The 23,323-nt window shown below is 36.8% G+C and overlaps 1 protein-coding gene across 3 annotated transcripts in view; it reads right to left on the bottom strand.

The window, feature by feature from the left end:
• Window positions 1-7,805: 7,805 nt before the first annotated feature.
• Window positions 7,806-23,323, bottom strand: part of LOC113072374 (endothelin-converting enzyme 1-like) — a 24,650-nt gene continuing 9,132 nt past the window's right edge. For 2 of the 3 annotated variants that reach the window (XM_026245397.1, XM_026245396.1), the window contains exons 3-19: window positions 21,646-21,784; window positions 20,485-20,697; window positions 19,357-19,481; window positions 19,086-19,232; window positions 18,797-18,862; window positions 18,526-18,714; window positions 17,696-17,838; window positions 17,480-17,594; window positions 15,858-15,968; window positions 15,673-15,771; window positions 15,301-15,378; window positions 15,087-15,190; window positions 13,151-13,261; window positions 12,991-13,058; window positions 12,101-12,291; window positions 11,505-11,600; window positions 9,383-9,559 (exon numbers count right to left, since the gene is read on the bottom strand). In XM_026245397.1, the coding sequence (XP_026101182.1) occupies window positions 9,383-9,559; window positions 11,505-11,600; window positions 12,101-12,291; window positions 12,991-13,058; window positions 13,151-13,261; window positions 15,087-15,190; window positions 15,301-15,378; window positions 15,673-15,771; window positions 15,858-15,968; window positions 17,480-17,594; window positions 17,696-17,838; window positions 18,526-18,714; window positions 18,797-18,862; window positions 19,086-19,232; window positions 19,357-19,481; window positions 20,485-20,697; window positions 21,646-21,784 (2,172 nt within the window). Of the gene's footprint in view, window positions 9,560-11,504; window positions 11,601-12,100; window positions 12,292-12,990; window positions 13,059-13,150; window positions 13,262-15,086; window positions 15,191-15,300; window positions 15,379-15,672; window positions 15,772-15,857; window positions 15,969-17,479; window positions 17,595-17,695; window positions 17,839-18,525; window positions 18,715-18,796; window positions 18,863-19,085; window positions 19,233-19,356; window positions 19,482-20,484; window positions 20,698-21,645; window positions 21,785-23,323 lie in introns of all 3 variants that reach the window. The other variant, XM_026245395.1, reaches the window with a different exon arrangement.

The raw sequence follows: 23,323 nt of genomic DNA, 5'->3' as shown, positions 1-23,323 counted from the left end.
TCACATGGTTTCGGGAAAGTGGAGGAGCTCTGACTTTCCTTCATGCGCTTCATGTACTCATGGACACTTTTTAGTCTTTTCGTGAAACCCTGCCTTCCGACTTACGCTCTCTTTCCCCTCCTTCTACCTCTTTGGCCTTCTGCCAACCTAAACTCTGAGGCGAAAAAAAGGGGGATGGGAGAAATACAGGCTGTGAAAAAAACGGCCAGGAAGAGAGGTATATTGTGTGATGAGATGACGTGCATTCTCACGTGTAGCCAATCTGACTTTGGAAACCTATTCTCCAAGTCATCAGGGACACATCCATGGTCCTCCTAACCCAAGTTAAGAGGGGTGCACCTGAGGAATGCAGCTTGGAGGACGGCCCACAAGGCTATTTGATCAGGTTAAAAAACTGACAGCTGACACTCACGATGCTCTTGCAGGACACAAGACACAACTTACTAGAATTACAGGCTGATCTAATTCTTGTGTTCGCAGTTTGGCACTCCATTGCATAACCAAATCCATTTGCATGGCAGTGTTTTGACGGCACAACATGCAAGTGTGTGTTCACAGGGGTGAAGAATTTGAGAGGAATTTACACATTTTCCAAAGGCAGAATTTTTTTTTAAAACACAAGTTAAGAAGTTAGGTGATTCAACATGTACAGAACAGGTGTTATGCTTCCAATGCAACACACACAATCTATTTAGTAAAGCTCAATTTGTCTTATGGCTAAATGGAACATCAATTCAATTAAGCACATTTGCGAGGCAAGTCTGGTTTAGGTGAATTACAACAGTACATTAGACTTCAACAAACAGAAAGTAAAGGAAAATGAGCATCATTTTAAACTAATTTAAAAAGAGTAAACTGGATTTTTGAAACACAGAGAAAGCATCTCAAAATGTCCTATTAGTGTCAAGCTCTCTGGAGAGAGATGGTCCTTTACTCTAAAAGTTGTCTCTTAATTACCGTCAGTAGGAGTAGTACAGAGAAAGGCAAAAGGATGAGATGGCAAAACAGTGTAGCCTTAAACTTTCGTAGTAGCTTACAGTAAATCCAATTAAGCACCATATGGAGTGATAGATAGAAGGGAACAGTGGAACGAAAGAAAGAAATTACTGAAGGATAAAGGAAGGAAATAATTAAAACCAGCAGAAAAAGGAATGAAAATATGACTTAAGTATATGGGGAAAAAATAAGGAAGGAAATGAAGACAGGAAGGAAGGGGAAAAAAGGAAGGGAATAGGAAGGAAAAAAGAGAAGTTAGATAAACCAGAAGTAGATTGTCTACGTGGCAGGCAGAGGGTCTACAGCTGAGGGAGAGAGAGGAAAACGGAGAGCGAGCGAGCGAGACAAGAGAGAGAGAGGGAGAGATTTATTCCTTGTTATCTTAAACCTCAGGTAAGACTGTGATCAGTATGATTTCCAGGACTGTGTTTTAGGATCACACATTTCAGGTGAGGATCTGAACCAAAGACTATAGAATACTGAACCCTATGCCCCCCATCTGGAGACATATTCACACACACGCGCACTATTTGAGAAATGTAGTCACTAAGCATATGTAAAATTTATGTAGACTGTACAGTACAATACTGCAGCAAAAAAACACTCTGAAAGTTGAGAAAAATTAAAGGTAAAGCATCATCGTTCAATGCTTTATGTGCAAAGACAAATTTAAAGGTCATATGTAGTTTGTTAAAAAATAATTTGATTATGTTGTGTATTTGGTGTAATGCAATGCGTTTAAGATTAAAAAAAATGATTTTCCACATACTGTACATTATTGTTCCTCCTCTATGCACCGCCTTTCTGAAATGCATAGATTTTTACCAAGCTGAATGCTAAGCATTCTCTACACTGCTCAAAACTTGTTTGAATCAACAGTGGCAAATTCTTTAAATATAAAAACGTACTTACAGACTAGGAGTCAGAAGCGCCACACTGTCCTTACAAAGTAAGAACTGCCCCACTTTAGAAACAGCCTTTGTGTGTATGCATTGTAAGCTACTCTGCAGGTTCAGGGAACAGTCCTCCATTAAATGTGCTGCACACATCTAAATATTTGGTTTGAACTGTCCCGGAACCACTGATTTCTAGCTGTTCTCTCTTTTGGAAGGCCAATCAAAGTAGTTTCACTTTCACAACGAAACACAAAGTGTCACACAGGCGGGCTTGAGTGAGGAACGGCCGGCGGATTCGTCAAAGGAGCAAACATATGAAACGACCCGGGCTGGACTCCACTTCATCCACGGTAGAGCTGGACGATAAATCACATGCAATATTTAATGCGCATCTTGTCAGTAAAACCACTTCTGTAATCAGCGGGAAATCTCCATCACCTGCACGCTTTCACATGAAGCAGCATTTACTACACAGAGCAGTTTTTCACTAACAAGCTGCGCAAAACCACTATCATATTTTGAGCAGCTTGTCAGTGAACAACGGCTCTGTGTAGTAAATGCTTCATGTGAAAGTGCGCAGGTGATGGAGATTTAGTCAATGGAATGAAGTGTCGAATGTGACCCCAGCTTAATGCTGTTTATTAAAACTGTTTATATGTCACCTTTAAATAGTCAAACTCTTTAATCTAGGAAAGATTCTGATTGGCTGTCAATGTTTTTATCGTTAATCAAAAAATAATAGTTAAAGGGTAAACTATTAACTATGGTTGGAAAGAACTGGTCCAAGAAGATAACCGGATCTTTTGAACCAGTTCACCAAATCGAACTGAATCGTTTTAAACGGTTCGCGTCTCCAATACGCATTAATCCACAAATGACTTAAGCTGTTAATTTTTTTAATGTGGCTGACACTCCCTCTGAGTTCAAACAAACCAATATCCCAGAGTAATTCATGCACTCAAACAGTACACTGACTGAACTGCTGTGAAGAGGGAACTGAAGATGAACACCGAGCCGAGCAAGATAATGAACAAAAGATTGATTGGTTAGTTCGGTGAATTAACCCTTTAAAATAAGTGACTCCAATGATATCGTTCCGGTGTCATCATTATTTTTATAGTTGTGGTTTAAACTTCACCATTATAATAGAATTAGAAGGGTTATTAATACTTCAAAGCCCAAACGTTTGACCAGTTGTGCATCAGGCAAAAAATGTGTTCAAACAGGTTCCCAGTATTTCCGCCCCGAACTCATGAATAGACTGAGGCCAGAAGTTGACACATCTTAATTACTTAGAAGTACACATCATAGGGCCACGTAAAACAGCTACTTTAGTTATTTTACGTATTAAACTGAAATCAGATAAAAGAAAATTAACCTACTTCACTTTATTAAGAATGAGTAAGAACAAGAGGTCTTGATCTCTCCTTGCTTCTCATTTACCTGATAAGGCCATCAGGGTTGATTGTACAGTGGTGCAAGGGAGAGTAAAAAGGGGAAGAAGGCCAGGGGTGCAAGACGTGTCGGGAACAAGCAAGAGGCTTCATTGAGAGGTTTGGGGTTCGTGGCAGGCCGGTGTGGTGTGCGAGCTCTCTGTGACCTAGGCGATTTGTGGCAGGCGGTGGGGAAGCCCTCACTCTCTGAATGCTAAGAGCGCTGCCATTGTTGAGGGCTGCGCGCCAGGTCGCATATTGTTACCCGTCGTTCTGGCAACCACTCCCTCCAACACCCCCAACCCCCCTCTGCTTTACACAAGCTCTCGACGCAAGCATCATCACCAAAGGCACGTCCCCAGATTAGGAATCCCGCCCACTAAGACGATTTTCTCTGTTAGAAAATAGCAATACAGTGACTCCTGAGCACAGGAAGGGTCGTAATTGCCGATTTCTGCAATCATGAACACTCTACAACTGAAAAACACTGATATGCATCAAGTGATGTAATCATTGCTATCCGATATAAGTGTTACCATGTGTGCACACAATTGTTTTTTTGTATGGCCACATGTTTTTGCTGAGGTTTGTGGTCGATGTCGATCACTGCCGAACAGCCTGAGCTGATATTATACGATTTCTAATTACAAAGCAATAACAAATCATTGTGGCAGTTATAAAACCTTTGTGATTGAGAACTACAGTCTGAAACTGATTGGAAAGTTCTGAACAGGGGAGGCCAAAAATCAATGAAAAAATAAGACTCTACTTAAACAATCTGGACTTTATACAGGGTAAGCAAACAAGCCTATTAAAACAATCAGTTTAATTAAAAACCAGGTCCAAAATGTCTAAGCAACAAGTGAAAATGCTTCTAACTGTTTCAGTTAATATATATAATTAGCGGCTGGGCATTGATACTGATATTATTGTGTTATCTTTGATGAGGGGAGGGAATATTGTGAATTTTGTGATAATGTTTAAAGTAAGCAAGTCAGTTTAAGTAAGCAAAGTTTACTTCTTTTTGCCTAACAAGTAAGACAATGTCAAAGATGCAGTTTGGCTGCTATCAAATGCACCTGTGCGTATTTGTGTGCGCACTCTGTGAAGGTTTCTGTTTACAGCTTGTTTTTTGTGTTTAACATTACAGCCAATCAAAAATATGTCTGTCGAGCACATGAACAATGACAAATTAAAGGTCTTTACATGAGTACAAGTGTAAAAGTGATTTATTGCAAAAAAAAAAAAAAAAATTATATATATATATATATATATATATATATATATATATATATATATATATATATATATATATAATATATATAATTAAATAAACAAAAAATTCAGGATTCTGAAAAATACTTAGATAAATATGTATATTTTTTCATTAATATTTGTATTATTTCAGCATTACCAGCTTAATCCAAATTTAAAAAGCTAACAATTCTGAGGTTTTTCTTAATATTTAGCAAAGACTCGAGACCTGCCACGTCAAAACTTGATTACATTATCAAACGTAATTTTAGAGCATCCCAAGCTTTAACAGAAGCAAGACATCCGACATTTGTATAAAAAAGTTTGCATGATTAATGGCTTAATGTATTTGTTCTCAAATTAATGACATTTTCTAAAACATTATTCCATTCTAAAACATTATTGAACAGTATACATATTTCAACTTGATTATTGTCTCAAACTTTTGGACCCCACTGCAAGTCTTTACGATTATATGATTTAGGTCACATGATAAAGAGCCAAAGGAGGTCACTATGCCACACTAAGTTATTAAGAAAGAGCTTACATGTACCAAATCAGTGTGTACACATCCATAGTTACAAAAATAATCAAAGATATAGTGTGCATAAGTGTTGTAGATTTCCCTATTGATTGAAATGCGAAACAAACTGGATGTCATCAGTGCTTTGAATGAGATGTTCAATTCAAAGGAAATGATTATCAGAAAACGTTTCGGTTTCACTCAACTATTGCAATATTTGACAGATACGCAGCAGATACAGTAAAGACTTTCAAAATATGAAAAAAAAAAAACAGCTGAAATATTCCTTAAATATATTTGTGTGTGGGAGAAGACAGAAAGTCATACAGGTTTGGGAATCAAGTTGAATTACTAATGACAATGTGCATCTTTAAGTCTGTTTGAAAGCCTTCATCATTTGTGCAGTTCTGTTCGGTGACACTAGTTGCGCAAAAACAACACAATTCACCTTAAAATCTACCTCAGCAAATCATGGCTCAGACTTGGAGAACAACAGAAATTCTCAGAGAGCTCAAGAGGGTGACCCAGATTTGCAGTCCGCCTATTGCTCAATTACTTAGCTTGACAGTGTCTAAACAGCCTTTGCTTGACTGATTACTTAACATCACGTCAAATGAGGCAGAGATTCCTATCATACATTTAAGCTGACCCACACTAGCGAACAATGCTTTCATGTGACGTGATTTACTTTCAAAAGCAGACGAGAATGACATAGCGTTGTTTCAGTTGGTTTTTTTCTGTTCTGTTGTTGGAAGAAATGTCTCAATAGATGAGCTTGAAATAAAAGCAGTTTCTTGATTATTCCCAGATATTAAATAAAATATTAGTGTATGTACGGCACTCTCAGTGTATGAATGCCTTTGCATGGACTAGATAATCAGATTGGCATGTGTGAACAAATAACACTAGACTTTCTCTAAGCTAACCTCTATTCTGAGCCATTTCTTGTAACTCATTTTAGCCAGCTTGTCCCAAAGTGATAGTAACACAAATATAAAGTCAATTCCCCTCAAGTTAGCACAGGTGCCGTAACCGGATGTAGTTGTTTGCCCGTCGGACAGATAAACAAAGATGAAAAAATCCCATAAACCTACACTGAAAATGGATCACAGGGATCATATCTCCAGAAAATAATATTTTATAAACTTGCACTTGGCTCAAGCCAACATCCAGCCTTTCACAACACAACAGCGACTTCCTATTCCTGCCCTAGCAACCAGCAACAACACCCTAGCAACTGTACAAATGCCATTCAGGTCACATCTGACTTGTGCACATGTTCTTTAGAAAAAGCATTTGATTATACACTGAGAAAATGCAGCAGGTAAACAATACAAACATGCAACGATTGTGAGGTATGTTAAATTGTAATGTACCCTGTGCACAAAGCTGGGATTGTCAAGTTCCCTGAACAAAAGCAAGTGCCAAGAGGACCAGCAAACAACAACAGACACCAAAGAAGTAAATCCCTTCCATATAATCGATGCACACCCCTGAACTCTGGCAACGGATATATTAAATTAATATAAACTATATATTAATATGATCTAATGCAATCTTATAGTAGTAATTTCATCATTATAATCAGGTAAACAAATAACAAACAAGCCAGGTGAAATTCCCATTCGTTTCCCCATTGATCTGTGATGTGGGACACAAGGGGCTTTGTTATTAGTGAAGGATACTGGGTAGGAGGCACGGCCATCGGCGGAGGAGCGCCCTGGGCTCCCGGTGGTAACGACACCGAGGTCAGCGCTGTGCGGAGTTGCGTTGGCGGTGCCGGTCCGGTTACGTGTCCACTAACAGCGACGGCGGCCGGTTTCGAGACCACTTTCGGTGGCAAACTCATCGCAGAAATTTAAACCAAAACAAACAATACGCAGCTGAAAACGATCGCACGTTCCAACAATATCTGGCCGTTTCTTCTCTCTACGAAGGCCGGAACGTGTGTATATCCTTATGCCATGGATTTCATTCAAATCTGGCTGTTAGTGCCAAAAATGTCATTTTATGTTTGAAGTCGGGGGTTGTAGCTGCTCTATGCATGGGAACGGTAGGGGGTTTGTATCCCCCTCCAGCCACCCTGGATCTCCCCGGTTGAATTGTTCTTCTCCGCCTCCTCAGATGGCCGTCTCCGGGTTTGTTTGCTCCGCTTTGCGTAGTAACATCACAATAGCGAGTTGCATTATAGGAATTTCTCATAAAGACGGGAGACTTCACTCAACATGGCGTTGTTGCCGCTGCTTCCATCAGTCCGGCTGGACGGAAGGCTCGGTAAACGTCGGGCGACTAGTTCGGAGATAATCGGGTTCACCTTACGCCACTTTGTGGTGATGGGAAGTCCGACACATTTCCAGGAATCGGTTCTTTCGAACAGTTGGTTTTAAAGATGCGGTTCATAAAACGAGTCAGTGGTGATTTAACGTCGTGACGTAATTGCGCCCTCACGTCGTCTCCTTGACAAAGTTTGTGAGAGCTTCAAATAATTTATTTGATCTTTTATACCCGTTTGTACTCCTTACTTATGATTGTTATATAATAATAAATAAAATGATTATTATATATGAACGGAAATGCATGTATGATGGTAATGTTTATGTAGCAAAAAAAAAAGTCCAAAATGTAGCTAATTAAATATAGTAATTTAGAAACCGTAATATAATATAAAATAAATACACAACACTATTTGTTTGAAAACAAAATTTGATTTATTCAGTCCAGCTCGGTTTTTTTATGTGTGTTGATAAAACCGTAAAACAGTCAAGCCATAAAAATATTCCAAGTACATTTTATTTGTAAATTTCAGTTTATGAACCGGTGAGTTGTTGACTCGAGGAACACTTGGAACGATTCGGTTCGATTTATGATCGAAACGTTCAGGCCGCTGTTCTGAACCGGTTCATTGACAAGATCCAAAAACAACGATCTGTTAAAGTGACGTCATAAAGGCAGCCGCCACTCGCCACATGCCTGCACTGTTTCTCACAACGTATGGCTTCTCCGTTACATTCCAAGACATCAATTTATCAGCATGAAACGAATGAGTCATACTACGCAGTAAATTATTACTGAATATAAAACTGCAGTTTCACCTTTTTAAGAGGGGTCCAGCCCAAATTTTGGAGAACGACTACTTCCAGTGCTACCTATCTTTGATAAAGTCTTGTCGAATAGAATAGATACGATTAAATATGTTGTGAAGTAGCAATTGTATACTGGGATTATATGGTAGGGGACAAATAATAAGTATATTTTTAGCGGGCATCTCTGTTGCCATTAATAAATGTGAATATGGCGACATCTGTCGGGGTTAAAATGCATAACATTCTATGAAAAAAAGACCAGGTTACATCAGCTATGCATTTGCCAAGATGAACTAACATTGCGCAATATAAATATTAACCCCTGTGATTTGCTGAAAATCCTTTACCTAATTTAATGTCCCAGATAAAAAATGACCAGCATTTTAAAAAAGCTTGTGCATTTCTTATTATTGCTGTATTATCACCAAAGCTTGAAATCATACTTTTTGTCAATTTGTTTTCTTTCAAATAGCACAGGTTTTGTTATGCTTTTTGGAACTGATTTATTGTAAGCCTCAGTGATCTGAGCCTATGACTGAAATAAAAATATTTTCGCTGCAAGTCTCGTATTTGCATAGTTTCAAAGGCACTTTCTTGTATAGTGGTCTGATGACAGCAAATCCAGAACTCTGCATACTGCTCAAATATAATATCTTCATTTGATATTAAATGACACTGAAATGGATAATAAAATCTAATTATTTTTCAATCATGCTGTGATGAAACAGTCTTGTATAAAACTTAGTCATGTATCAAAATGTGAGCAAAGTTGTTTAAAAATGTAAAGAATTAAATAATTTCCAAACACTACAGACCAAAAAACATACCCACCCACAACGTAATACAAAGAACATAAATATTATTTCCTAATAGAAAAATAAATGCATTTGCTAAAAAGGAAATGTTCAAAATATTCAAAGAAAATGTATTTACCGAAAGGACAAGTCCTTCTCTCATTACATTTAACCACTAACTTCCAGTGTTTTGAATGTAAGAATAAAACTCCATTATATAAACTTCCATGGATTTACTATTTACACCAGTTCCTCATTAAGAGGCAAGTAATAGCTGGAAAATATGTAGTATACTATAAATCCACCAGCTTTTTGGCAGTCTAGATTAGGTGACCTGAGATGGATGTTTGGGATGTTTGAGCATTAACAGCTCCAGGTTCATTCCCCCATGTAAGTGTCACTGTCACCACAGCTCACACTTTCGTTTGGGGTTCATGGGTGAGTCTGCCTTGCAGCCAAAGTGCGCAGAGAACTCATGGGAATTGGAGATTGTGCCAATGACCCGGAAACGTGACGGACTGTGGGGGTCAGTAATAACGCCCTCGTGAGAGCTTTCAGGTGTTCGAACGGAGCACCACACCTACAAAAAAAAAAGGAAACAAAAAGTTTTGTTAGACTTTTAATAGAACAAAAAAAAAAAAAGATTGCATTACAATTTCGGAAAATTGCCAACTGTTTTTTGTCAATGCAAATGTCATTGTCCCAATGCTTCGGTGCTGTGAGTATTACTTTTTTTTTTTTCTATTTTATCTTTCAGTTTAAATGTATTTTAGATTTTTTTTTTCAAAGTTATGTTAATTACGTAATTAAATGATTAATATAATAAATATAATAAATTAATGATTCTTTTTTTTAGTTAACAGTCTAGTTATTACAGTCTGTGGGCCCTATCTTGCACCCAGCGCAATTGACTTTGTACACCGACGCATGTGTCATTCCTATTTTGCACCCGCGCAAAGCGCGCTTTTCCCTCCACAGAAGCACGTCGCTAAACTAGTGAATGAACTTGCGCTCCCTGGGCGGTTCAGCGCAAAAAAGGAGGCGTGTTCCGGCGCAAACGATCCCTGGTGCTATTTTGTTGTTCCATTAAACAATTGCGCCACTGACCAGAAAAAACCTAGTCTAAAGTCAGTGGCGCGTTGCGCGTTGTTCATTATGCTATTTTAAGGGCGCATGCTTGGCCATAATGTATAGCGTGCACAACGCGCATACACTTTGCTCATGTAATCTACACAGATGCAACAGTTATTTTTGCAAATCATAAATTGTTACACTAAAAAAATATTAACACATGAGATGACGGAAATCATTGTGGTGTGCCACGAAGATGTGAAAAAAATAGGCATAAAACTAGCTCACAAATTATTCAGGCTAATTATTCTCCCATCCCCATACAACACAACTTCTCTGTCTTTCACTGCTCTTACAAGAACAACAGTCTCCTCGGCTGTGAACCGCTCCTGGCGTGCGCCTGGTAAATACGCCATAATAATAGCAATCCATAATGGAACTTGCGCACCTGCTTTTAAAGGGAATGTTGGATGACGCTCTGATTGGTTTATTTCACGTTACGCCCAAACCACACCTATGAATAATGAAGCTACTTCAGACCAACCCATTTTAGATTTGCGCCGGGCGCAAGAGCCATTTATCCCGCCGGGAAAATAGCAACAGCGCCGAGACCCGCCCACAAAGTTACTTGCGCTTCGCGCTTTGACACTTGCGTTTCAGATCGTTAAAATAGGGCCCTGTATCTTTTTTTCTTTTTGAATCAAATATCTTATGAATAATAAATTATTTTAGTTTAAATATATACATTTTTTTAACAGTCTGGTTATTTCGATCTAGTTGCATTTTCATGTTTAACAAAGTATTATAAAAACACAATGTATCAAAAACTAAATTGAAATATTTTATGGCTAAAATAGAATAATTTATATTGTTTTTAGATAATTTAGATAATAATAATTTTAGACAGTTTGAGTCATGAAAATTGATTTTATTTAAAATATTTTAGTTAAAAGGTATTTGATTATTTTTGGAGTTTTCATTTTAGTTTTTGGAAATAAGACATATATATACATATACATATATATATATATATATATATATATATATATATATATATATATATATATATATATATACATATATATATATATATATATATATATATATATATATATATATATAATTTGTCTAGTTCAAGTAATAATGTAGGCTGAGCACACCTTTCTTCAACAATCCACATCCAAGAAAATTTTTCAAATCATAGTGTGAGAAACAATAATATAAATTCTTGCCTTAGCAAACAGCTAAAAAACAGAGACAATAGACAGACACCTTTAGTTTGCTAAGGTTTTGACCAGTAAAACAACTAGAAGGGGCGTGGCGTGTAGCCCATGCTCTGTATTTAACCCATCCAAGAGCACACACCAGCAGTGAGCAGTGAACAAACAGCCATTCTTGCTCCGCTGCCCGAGGAGTAGTTGTGGAAAACATAGTAAGCAAATATTGGCACAAACCTGAGCAAATCCCACAAAAAACAGCTGATGATTGGTCATTCCAAGGGCAGGCAGAGTGGCTTCCTCACCATTCTTCTCGATCCAGTTTATATAGGCCTGCAAAGCGAGAGTGAAAACATTAGTCCGCTAATAATTCTGCATGCTACACTGCATGCGGAGATCACAAATAAACAGAGCCCTGGTGTCAACGCTTGTTTTCCTCCCCATCAGAGAGGTTAACAAAGGCTCTTCTCCAGCCATATGCTGTGCACATCTGCTCTGTAATCTATACCTTCTCAACCAATGGAAAGAATCCGAGTTGCTGGAGGTAGAGCAGCTCATTCTGAGCCACCTGTTGCACTGCGAGGCTTTTCAGAGAGATGGGATCACAACAGCCCCAAAGCTATCAAAGCCGCCAACGAGGAAGAATATAGAGATCGTAATGCCTTACGTATCAGATTCTCATATGTCATAAGCCATAACGGTTTTCATGTTATGGAAAGTAGCCATTGACGTCTCATCTCTTTATAACTCGCTGATGAATGAAACAAATCTGTTGACTGATTTAAATTCTAGTTCCTGCAATGTCTTTGTTCCACAACAGGATCTTCACAAACCTTATAAGCTGCCCTCAGGCCTCCGTTGTCAGCAATATTTTCACCCAAAGTGCGTTTCCCGTTCAGAGCTTCTTTATTTATACTGTAGTTGCTGTACTGCTCCACCATACACAGGGTCTGGTGTTTAAAAGCCTCCACTGAAGAATTCTGCCACCACAGACGCAAATTCCCATCCTTATCATACTCTCTTCCTGTAAGACATATTTAAAACATTACATTTTGTATTACAACATTACATTACAGCTGATGTTTTTCATAACATATTCACATTTTAACAATCATATAGGACAATACAATTATTTACATTATACTGTACATCAGAAAAATATTATTCAATATTATTAAATGTATTAATACTAATTCATATTATGTTATATATTATTTTTCCATTTATTTATTTGATCATTTATGTAGGGTAATATAAATGAAATGTAATAAGTAATATAAACAACACGTTTAAAGTATGAAAAAAGGTCAATGATTTTTGAACAGCATAAACACACACAGCCTCTGACTCTGATCTTTGACTTGGAAGTACTTTTCCTAGTACGTATTTACTGTTTATAACATATAAGAAATCAAAGGACGATTTGTATTAATACAATAGGACTGATAGACTGAGGTCATAAAAACAGATAGATGGAAAAACACATGATTTGATATTAATTTATTGAAATCTTTGTAATAATATTAATTCAGTAATGTCTGAGATGTATTTCCTATTACCCTAGTAACCAGTCAGGTATATAGTTATTCCTGTGTTTGTGTAACTCTCTAATGATGAAGCAGTGGAAGGGTGGCACACTTGAGTCTTTACAGCAGTTGACGATTCGTATATACTGGAGATCTAACAATCTGGAATAATATTTTAGAGAGAATCATTTTGTTACCTTGATCATCAAAGGCATGGGTGAGCTCATGCCCCATAACCACACCTATACCACCGAAATTCATTGCTCTAGAAAACAACCAAGACTCGATGAGACGAGGTAAGAGATAAGACACTACTACAGGACTACAGGAAAGGGTTTGTTAGTGGGAGACTCTTACTTTGGCCAAGCATGGTTATAAAAGGGAGCCTGGAGAATGCCTGCTGGAAGTACCATCTCATTCTTTGTGGGGTTGTAGTAGGCATTAACTGTGGGTGGAGTCATACTCCATCTGTACACGGAAAGAAATGCACACATAATAAACTGACATCAAGGGAGTTAACAGTTAACAGTTAACACATTAAACTTCTTCATTTATTCACCCTCATGTTGTTCTAAGCCTGTATGATGTTCTGTATGATACTTTGAAATTTTTTCCGAGTATGGCTCTGTGTGACGTTAGATGGAGCGGAATTTCCTTATATGGGTCCTAAGGGCACTTCTGCCGGAAGAGCGCGCGCTCCCGTATAGCAGAGCAGAGACATTCACTGATCAGAGCGAGAGCGAAATGGTGGATGGAGTTTATTTTTTACAGAGCATTCAATTCAATTCAACTCAAGTTTATTTGTATAGCGCTTTTTACAAAACAAATCGTTACAAAGCAACTTCACAGAAAATTATGTTTCTACAATATTTAGTAGTAGCTAGTAGTTTGTGCACATTTGACAGGATTTTAGAAAAAATTTAAATAATAATAATAATAATACAAGACGTAGTCAGCTAGACGATGAACTATCAATATTATTAATTAAGTTATTATATGATTCAGTCACACATTTAGCAATAATTGTTAGTTCTGTTTGTTGATTCAGCATCAACGGAGCTGTGCAAGTGTTTGTGTTTGTTCCCCTACATTTCGAAGATGCTTGTTTTACAAACAAGGTCCAGTTTGACGCCGGATTTGCACATCGTTTATTTCTTAAGGATAATGCAGTCCCAACGAAAAAGGGTCACGATCGTGTGTTGGAACCGCAGGCAGTGAGTAAAACTGCTTCAAATATCTCTGTGTTGTTAACTTAGCTATCGGCACGTAAGCACATCAAGTAAACAACATGCGATGTTGTCATCAAACTGCACTTTCCACGTGTAGACCTTAAAAAAAAAAAAAAAAAAAAAAAAAAAAACGACATAAAGTGGAACTTTTTCCAAAACCGCTAAGCAATTATATACAGTTTCAATACATACTAAAGACGTCCTGCTGTAGTCGTTGATGCTGCTTCTCTTGTTAAATTTCAGCCTCTGGATCTGATTCTGGATCATAAATACACGCTGAATCTGACTGTTAGCCATGGTTTGTTTTGGATGGGTTTTGTCCTCACGGTAATGTCACAGCTTCCAGACGCTCTCAACGCAAAAGCCTACTGGCGCTCGTGATTCTTTAGCTCCGCCCACACGTCACACCCCCAGCCGGTCGTGTTTTTCCGGGAAAAATCGGTACAGACTATCTTTCTCTTATGAATATAATAAAACTAAAGACGTTTTGGAGTTATGAAGGATGCAGCACTACTCTATAGGTTATCAAGATTAACAGGATATTGAGTGAAAACGAGCATTTCACCCCCCCTTTAAATAAAAGTCAATGGAGTCCAATGTTATTTTGTGTTCTCTTATATTCCACACAAAAAGGTTTGGAACAACATGAGGGTGAGTAAATTACACTGTTGTTATTGTTAATTAAATCTAAAACAAAAATTATCAAAACTAATATTCGTAGCTGGAATATTAATTACTTATTTTACTTTCAAATTAATTACTTTCACTTAGACTTTAAAAACTTCAGAAAAAGGAGAAATGTGACCTTGGCAAATAACTGAAATATATAAGTTTAAATTGAAGTGCTAAAATGACTAAAACTGAAAATGAAATTAAAATTAAATAAGCTAATAATTTTTTTTTAAATACTAAAATATATAATTTAAAATATGAGAAGTTACTATAGTATGGTATGAATAATAATAAACTAACATTGGTAAATGTTAAAATAATTCAACATTTTGGGTGGACTATCCCTTTAAGAGACATGCGTCATCTTGTGTGTGAGCTGGACTGATACTCACTGATCTCTGTTGGGGGCTTTTCTCAGCTGGGAAGCAGTGACTCGTGCAGAGAAGTTGTAATAGTTCATGGCGTTTTGAAAGTAAAGATCTGAAACAACATCAAACTGATATACAGTTTGGAGGCCGAGACGTTAGTCCAGACTCTCTACAACATTGAACCACATTATTTTCCATGAACAAAAACCAAACAGAAATCAAGAAAATGTATACATACGTCATTAAACACCTTGTCCAGTTCTTTGGGTTTCATGATAAATTTTGGATAACCAACCATGTTGTATATTGCATCTGCCTAGACAAGAATAAGAAAATAAAAATCATGAGTGGCAGTTTACACTTTAACACCAGGTGGCATTAAAGTGCATAAACAAGGATAAAAACCTCTATGTAGTTTTGTTGCTCAACAAGATATAGATATTTAGCCAAAATTGTCCACCAGGCAAAGCACTGAAAATTATAAACAAGCACCAATTCTAAATCTAAAGCTATTACAAACTGGGAAATGTATGACATTTAAGCTAGGTGTTGTTTTCAGCAAGATCCTGCAGAGAAAAACATTGCGTGGGATTGTGCTGGTGGTTCTCACCTTTTCTTTAGCTGCTTTTTTTGTCTTGGGATCCATCCAGCCGACAGTCTTCAGGCTGTCTTCAAAGGCCCACTTGATCTCAGAGACCATATCTTCAACCTGACAAACACATCAGTTGAGAATATAACTTAAAAGGCTGGAAGGAAAAGACGGGGATGGTGTGCAAAACATCACAAGAGACTCACAAAAGCTTTGCTGTCTTCAGAAAACGTAGCTTTGACAAAGAGCGCCCCGAGAGCAAAGCCCAGAGCGCTGTCCGTGTCGCTGACACAAAGTTTCCAGCGTGGTGTGCAGCTCTGAAAAACACAAAGGTGATATATTAACAAGTAGCATCCTCATTTGCACCGAAGCCTTCTTAGTGTGATATTTCACAAACAATTTACAGGTACATTTAGGCATGAACGTCTACAGATACATATTGTCTTGTTTCCATGAGTCCAGCATAGCGCTTGAGGAAATGAGGACAAATAATTTGTTAAATACATAACAGATTTGCTTCTAACAAGCTAAACAGAAAGGTTTTTCTACTTTATCAGCAAAACAAGGCATTTCATTGTTCTCTTGAAGGTTCCTCGAGTATGACGCTCAGAGACGGGCAGAAACAGAACATGTCATCCATTCCACTTCCCATCTCTTGTTTAGATACTGAGGCTCTGGAGATAATGGCCAATAGCTCCCAATGCAAGACTATGAGGGTAAAATGGAGTTTTAGTTTGTTAAGGAAATTAGTCATTAAGTGAAAATGAAATAAGTGCTACAGGTTTGGAATTCTCCCTAAAATCAATATTTTTATTCCTCAGAAGAAAGTCACACAGGTTTGGAACAACATGAGGGTGCGTAATTAATGACAGGATTTTTCATTTTTGGGTGATCTATCACTTAATGCAATAATAAAAATTGAATGTGAGCTTCCTTTAGGTTCCTCTCTCCATCTCTTATCATAACCTAGCACACATACACACATCGCCCAAGGCTCTTTCATTTTGTTATTTCAGTCTGACCCCAGCGGAAAGTAAGGCCGGGGCAACAGGATCTCCTCCTGATCAGAGTCTGAATAACCTGTCTCCCTGCAGAACAACACACTGTCTCTCCATACACACCAGCACTGAAACCAGTTACTCAAGAGAGAGTCAAAGAGAGGGAGAAGAAGAAGAGAGAAGACGAGGGCAACAGATCACTTCCCTCTCACGCTGACCAAGCACACCGAATGTTTAATATCTGGGTCATTTTGTTCCAATATAAAATGATTTCTGCACTAAATGTCCCTCACAAGAGGCAATTTTAAAAAAGATACATAGTAAACTGAAATCAATTTATCTAATATCTCCAATATCTCAATGGCGCTTGGATTCAAAGTCAGACCTGACGTAGATGACAGATAACATTTTTTAATCGAACACAGCACTGAATATGGTTTGTGTGATCTGGCAGTGGAGAAAATGACCAGAGAATGAAGGCTAAAATGTGAATCTATTTCTCCAATTTTATTTCACAAAGCTATTTTATGATTTCAAAAGACTTTGAATATAGTGCACAAGTCATATGTACCACTCTTATGGTGCTTTTATAAAAAATTCAAATGGTTAAGAATAAAAAAAAAAAATTTTAGGAGTGAACTGATTTGAATTTTACAAATCATAACAAAAACTCTCCTTTAAATCTCAACTAATGGAAAATGTAATTATGTTTCATAGATAGGGTAACAAAAAAATAGGAGCAAATGTCAAAAACATGACTGTTATTTCATATTTAGTGGACCATTCATGACTCTTTCAGTGGCAGCAGTGATTTGGACTTCATTCCTCACCTTCTTGGTGCCGTACATGACTTCGAGGAAGCGCTGCTCTGCATCTTGGAACTTCTGGTCTAAGATGGACACCATTTTCCGCACCACTTTCATGATCATGTAGTTATTCAAGACACTAGTGGAGACACATTAGCTTTGATATCAGATAACAGACTAAAAAGATCTGTTATATAGATGACCCAAAATCCCACAAAATTCTGGCTAATGCTGACTTACCTCTTGTTGGTGTTGCTGATGAGCTCTGAAACCTTCTGGAGGTATTCTTTAGCGTATACAACCACGGGTTCAGAGTCATTTAGGGCAACAGGAGTGAACACTGCAGAGAGGAAAGGCATCCAATCTACCGCAGGCGCCAATGTCTACAGCACAAACAAACACATGACTGATATCCCAGCTCACATGCAACACCACAGTAAGAGTATGGAAAGAAGTCTTTATACTACATACTCTGACATCTTCACTCTCATTTTAATAATCACAATAAACAAGTATATCTCTCATTGCAGAAGACATTTAAATTAGTGGTTCTCCACTGGTTTTGTTTTAAGACCCAACTTTTCAACTGGACCAATATATGTAACTTTTTTTTTTCACTATCAAAATATAAAATTACATAAAGACAAATTGCATTTACAAATATATTACAATGAAAACATTTAAAATAATGATGTATATTACAATGAAATAAATATATTACAATGAAAACAGTCACAATATTAATGTTTCTGCTGTATTTTTTCAAACAAATGCTGCCTTGGGGAACATAAGAGACTTCTATTAAAAATAACTTATGTAGAAGAAGTCTTATGAATGGTAGTTTAGGCGGAAAACTGCAATTTTGCAAGATTCATGCTAGTTTTTCTGTCCAAAACAATTTGTACCATTGCACCACTGTAATACTTTGCCATAAATCTTATTATTTGCATTTAGCATTTGCCTCTACGGCTGTATCAGAAGAGACCTTTGACTATTTCTGGGCCATGAACAAGCTGTAAAGAACCACAGATTCCAATCCAAAAGCAGTACAGTAACCGTACAGTACTCACAGCTAACTCTTTGGCTTGAATCTTATGATAAATCTTCATCTCGTCACGGCGCTCATCCTGAGGGACTGTGATGTGTGCCAGGGCTGTTTCAAAGTCTATGATCTCCTGCATCATCTTCTGAGAGGTCTCCTCCGAGCCGCCCAAAAGGATCCCGAGCTCCACCAAGAAGTTCAAGTATGCTGTTAAATACTGAAGAAGGAATAACAACACAAGCTTTAGACCAACGCAGAACGTTTCCCAATTTCATGAACAACCAAATCTCTTTGTTTACCTTTTCATTGGCTGTCTTATTGAGATAGTATTCCCTAGAGGGAAGTCCCAATCCTGACTGATCCACCTGTGGGAAAAAAGGAATCAGAGCATCAACTGCATTTCCATTATCACTCAACAAGCTCAACTACAGGGACATGCATCATGATATAAAGCCTGTTATAATATATTTCTGACAGGCATCACATAACAAAATACGATATCTAAAACAGTGCAGAGTTTCCCCAAGACATTTAAGAATTCATGTTATGGTCATTTAAAAAAATAACAATAACCATAAGTGTTCCCACCTGGATAATGTTGCTGTTGGAGTTTTTTGAGTCTGTGCTGACGAAAACAGTGAAAAAGGGGGAGGTTCGGAAGCTGGCCGACACAATCCGTAAAACCTCCTGGAAGTTATCTTTATCCCATGGGCCTTTCAAGCCCCAACCTCCTGTCTGGAACAAAACATTATTAATAATTATATACCGGAATAACAGCAAAAGAAGGTTTTTATCAGGCCTGATATATTTACAACAGATCTTTTGAGTTTCATATTGAGGTTTGTGCATCTGAGGTCACCTGATTGAGGAGATCCTGAAGTGGTTTTGCCCCAAGCTCTTCAATTTTGCTCTCGTTCATACAAGCCTGGTAATACCACTGGGCTTTTTGTTCTGCTTTGCTCAGGCTTTTCATGCTGGTATTCTCTGAATTTAACAAATGAAGAAAAGTTTTATGACAAGAACCAAAAAAGCAAAGTGAAAGGAAGCCTGTAAGTTGGTAAGAACCTTTCGAGATGGAATATTACTGCTTTATTTGTACAGTGGGGTCATAAATCTGAGAGCCCATGGAAAATACAGGATTTCAATTCTAATTAAGAAAAATAAGAGGAACAGGTGATATCGAAAAAATACAAGTCATTTCAGAGACAGAGGAAGTTATTTACTGAAAGATTAGATTATAAAAATATATGAAATCATAAATAAAATGTAATCTAAAATAAATCATTAATTAAATTAAAACAATCGTGGATGTTGTGGACACAATTACTATTTTTTAAATAAAAATATTTATAAGCTAATAGTTATTTTAAATTATTTAATAATGAATAGCTATTAAATTTTTTTGTCTTAATGATTTATTATATACTTTGTGTGTGTATATATATATATATATAAAATCGCATCCAAATTAAACGTTTTGGTTTATATAATATATGCGTGTTCTGTGTATATTTATTATGTATACATAAATACACAAACATACAGTATATATTTTGAAAATGTTAATGTCTATATTTATATTCATATAATTTATATTATAAATAAATATATTTAATAAATAAACATAACCTATTTTTCAGAAATATATACATGGATGCACACATATATACACAGCACACAAACATATATTATGTAAACAAACTTTTATTATGGATGCGATTAATCATTTGACAACCCTTATATATATATAAATATATATATATAATTTAGCATAATAATAATAGAAATAGTACTAAAGTAATAAAACAAAATATCAAATTATGAAAACTTTTAAATATTAACAATTAATAAGTTATTGAATAAGAACATATTGAAAAAGGTAAGTCTCTCATATCTCTCATACAAAGTTCAGCATATTAAAATGAACATCATTTTAAGTATTTGTTTAAAACCCAACTTTTGTTAGGCCATACTTTGTGTTTCTTACCTAATAAGTTCTTCATGATGGCCATGTTGTGTTCCCACAAGTTGCTGAAAGGACCCCAGCGGGACTTGCCTTCAGGCAGCGGGTTTTTCCTCATCCAACCCCCGCATGCAAAGTTATAGAAATCCTGGCAGGGGTCCACTGACCGATCGAGAGCCCCCAAGACTGCACTTGCAACACTAACACAAGGCTCTGACAGGCACATTCCCGGATGAGCTGTTAAAACCAATAAATGTATATAAACATACTGCTGCATCCATTATAATATGCCTTATCACATATTATATCACGAAAAGCTGCCAAAACAAATAAACAAGACTTCCCGATGTCTCTTTTACTCAGAATATTTTACACTATGGTAATCATAAATGGGATTTTGGTGAGCTACATTTTCAGTGCTGTACCTCATACTGCAGTCAAACTGCACATCATGAAAATTCACTGAACATCTCTTTAAGGAGGATCCCCTGGAGCGATTCACTTATAAATGGTTGATACCAACATTTTAATCATGAGAAAAGGACTGTATTTATTCAGTCTCCTGATCAAATAAGGAGGCCACAAAGACAATCTCTAGAGTGACCTGTGGAGCCTAAAATGATTAAACCCAAGAGATTGTGCTTTCCCTTCATTGAATACTAACACTAACCGATAAAAGTCATGAAATATACTCATTAGCATAACTGGATGATATGCAGGCTGATATAGAAAATATTTGTGTCTGTTTGGCAACATTAGCCATTTGCAGCCACCAATATAAGACTTTAATTTGTGAAAAGATGTTCTCAGACATGTTACGGAAACTTTGTAGGCACGCACGTCTTTGTGTTTACTTTGGCCTCAAGGTTTTGAGGTTGGGCATTATTCCACTGAATGAAGCTGTGCAAGTATTAAGTTTAATATTGGAAATAATTGGAGTTAAAGGGCACTGTTTTTATTCAGCTTGTGGATGCACAGAGAATGCAGCTACAATAGATTCAGCTCCTAATCTGGAGAGATAATGCCAAGAAAACTAGAGGCCTGTGGGAGGCTGAGGAAATTGGAGGTAAACAGTGTAAGACAAAGTTGTTGTTCTTTCATACAGTGATTTGTCATGGTTGGGCAAAAGAGTAAAATTAGTTTTAGCTTAAAAAAACATCTTTATATACTGTTCCATCAACTCACATTCTTTATAGTGCAGACCCAAAGTCATGATGCATATGAACAGGGCCACGGACAGAGCACACACGACGACCACTAGCTTTCTCTCGACATGGGTTTTCTCTGCCCAGCACCGGAGACCCAGACCTCGCTGCAGCCCTACCTGATAATCAAAGTTATCAGGAAAAAAAAGGGTTAAGATTTAAATAACTACCCCTGCAAATGAGCACTGATACAAAGATGACGCAAATGACACTGAAACTCACTCTCCAAAGGACTGATCCTTGAGGGTGTGATGTGTATTGTGTGTTTCTTAATGAAAGTGATATCTGTGACATTTTGTATCACACTGTGCAGGTTTCATATAAAATTGCATGGGGAAGTGACATATGATCGTGTCCAACAACAATATTAAACTTTGGTGTGACCAAACAGCATTGTCTTTCTGCTCCAGTTCAGAATACAGATCACATTCCCACCTCGAATGAGGACTGAAAAGATGACTCAAATAATAAAAAAATACTTTATGCGAGTTGTTTAATGAACTATAAGTTTCACATTTCTGTTTTTACACCCTCGCCTGTTTATTTCAATGTAATTGTGTTACTGTAAACTCAACTGTTTTCTGTGATAGTCGATAGCATATCACAAATTCCATCCACAGAAATCAACTGGTATTGAACCAGAAACATTCCTTTAAGGGTTTTCTGCATTGGGTTAAGCATTAAATCCTTAGAAGAGAAACTAGCCCACAGCAACACAGTGATAAACTTCCTTTCTAGGAAAGGCCCTCTTCTAGAAAACACTGCCAACTCTATTCTGCCAAACACATTGCTATTCAAACCACTGGATAAGAAACATTCGAAATTAGATACCTCCCATGCAAATACCTCTCATGCTACATTATCTGGCTGTCCACGTTATATTTATATACACATTCAAGTCTGGGGTTAGTTAGATTTTTATTTAATGCTTTTAAAAAAAGAAAAAAAAGATGATAACAGCTCTCTTTTGCTTCTTTGAAACACACCTTAAGTTCTGGTTCTTACTAGAAAAATAATGTAATTAAATGTAATTAAATTAAATTAAAATGAAAGAATGGACACCGATGTCAAGCAAGAAAAAAAAAACTGAAACAAAAATATGTCATGTGATAATGTCTAAATTAACTGGTTTTATTCAAATCATATTTATAATTTAATATGACTGAATCAACCAGACAACAAAAAAAAAAGTTTCATATTTTAGGAAGAAGTAGTTCCTTACAGTATGAACAGCAGTTAAAAAAGATCAAACTATAAACTACACAGTTAATGTACAAATGTGCACACTAAACAATTCTTATTTTCTAATCACATGTTCATTAAGTAAACAATAAACAAATATAAAGCTTTAATGGGTCAAAGTGCAATTTATAATTTCTAAATGTTTATGCACATTGCTCTACTTGTGCTTCATATCTCATTAGGATCTAACAAATTAAACAGGACTGTAAAGCAAAAATTTAGCTCGCATTTGTTTTGAATTTTACACACACACACAAAAAATTTATTAGAAGTAAACAAGAGGGTATGCACACAACACAACTGTTTTGAAAAAAGTTTCAAGAGAATGGGGAAAGAATTGTATAGAACAGTGCTAATACACTGCGGATGTTTGAAGTAATTTAAGACAGTGTCCTTGTCTTCCACTGGAATCACTT

Source organism: Carassius auratus, unplaced genomic scaffold, assembly GCF_003368295.1.
Source record: "Carassius auratus strain Wakin unplaced genomic scaffold, ASM336829v1 scaf_tig00009052, whole genome shotgun sequence".
NCBI lineage: Eukaryota > Metazoa > Chordata > Actinopteri > Cypriniformes > Cyprinidae > Carassius > Carassius auratus.
The sequence above is the reverse complement of the archived record's forward strand: the minus strand, read 5'-3'. Positions and strand labels throughout refer to the sequence as shown.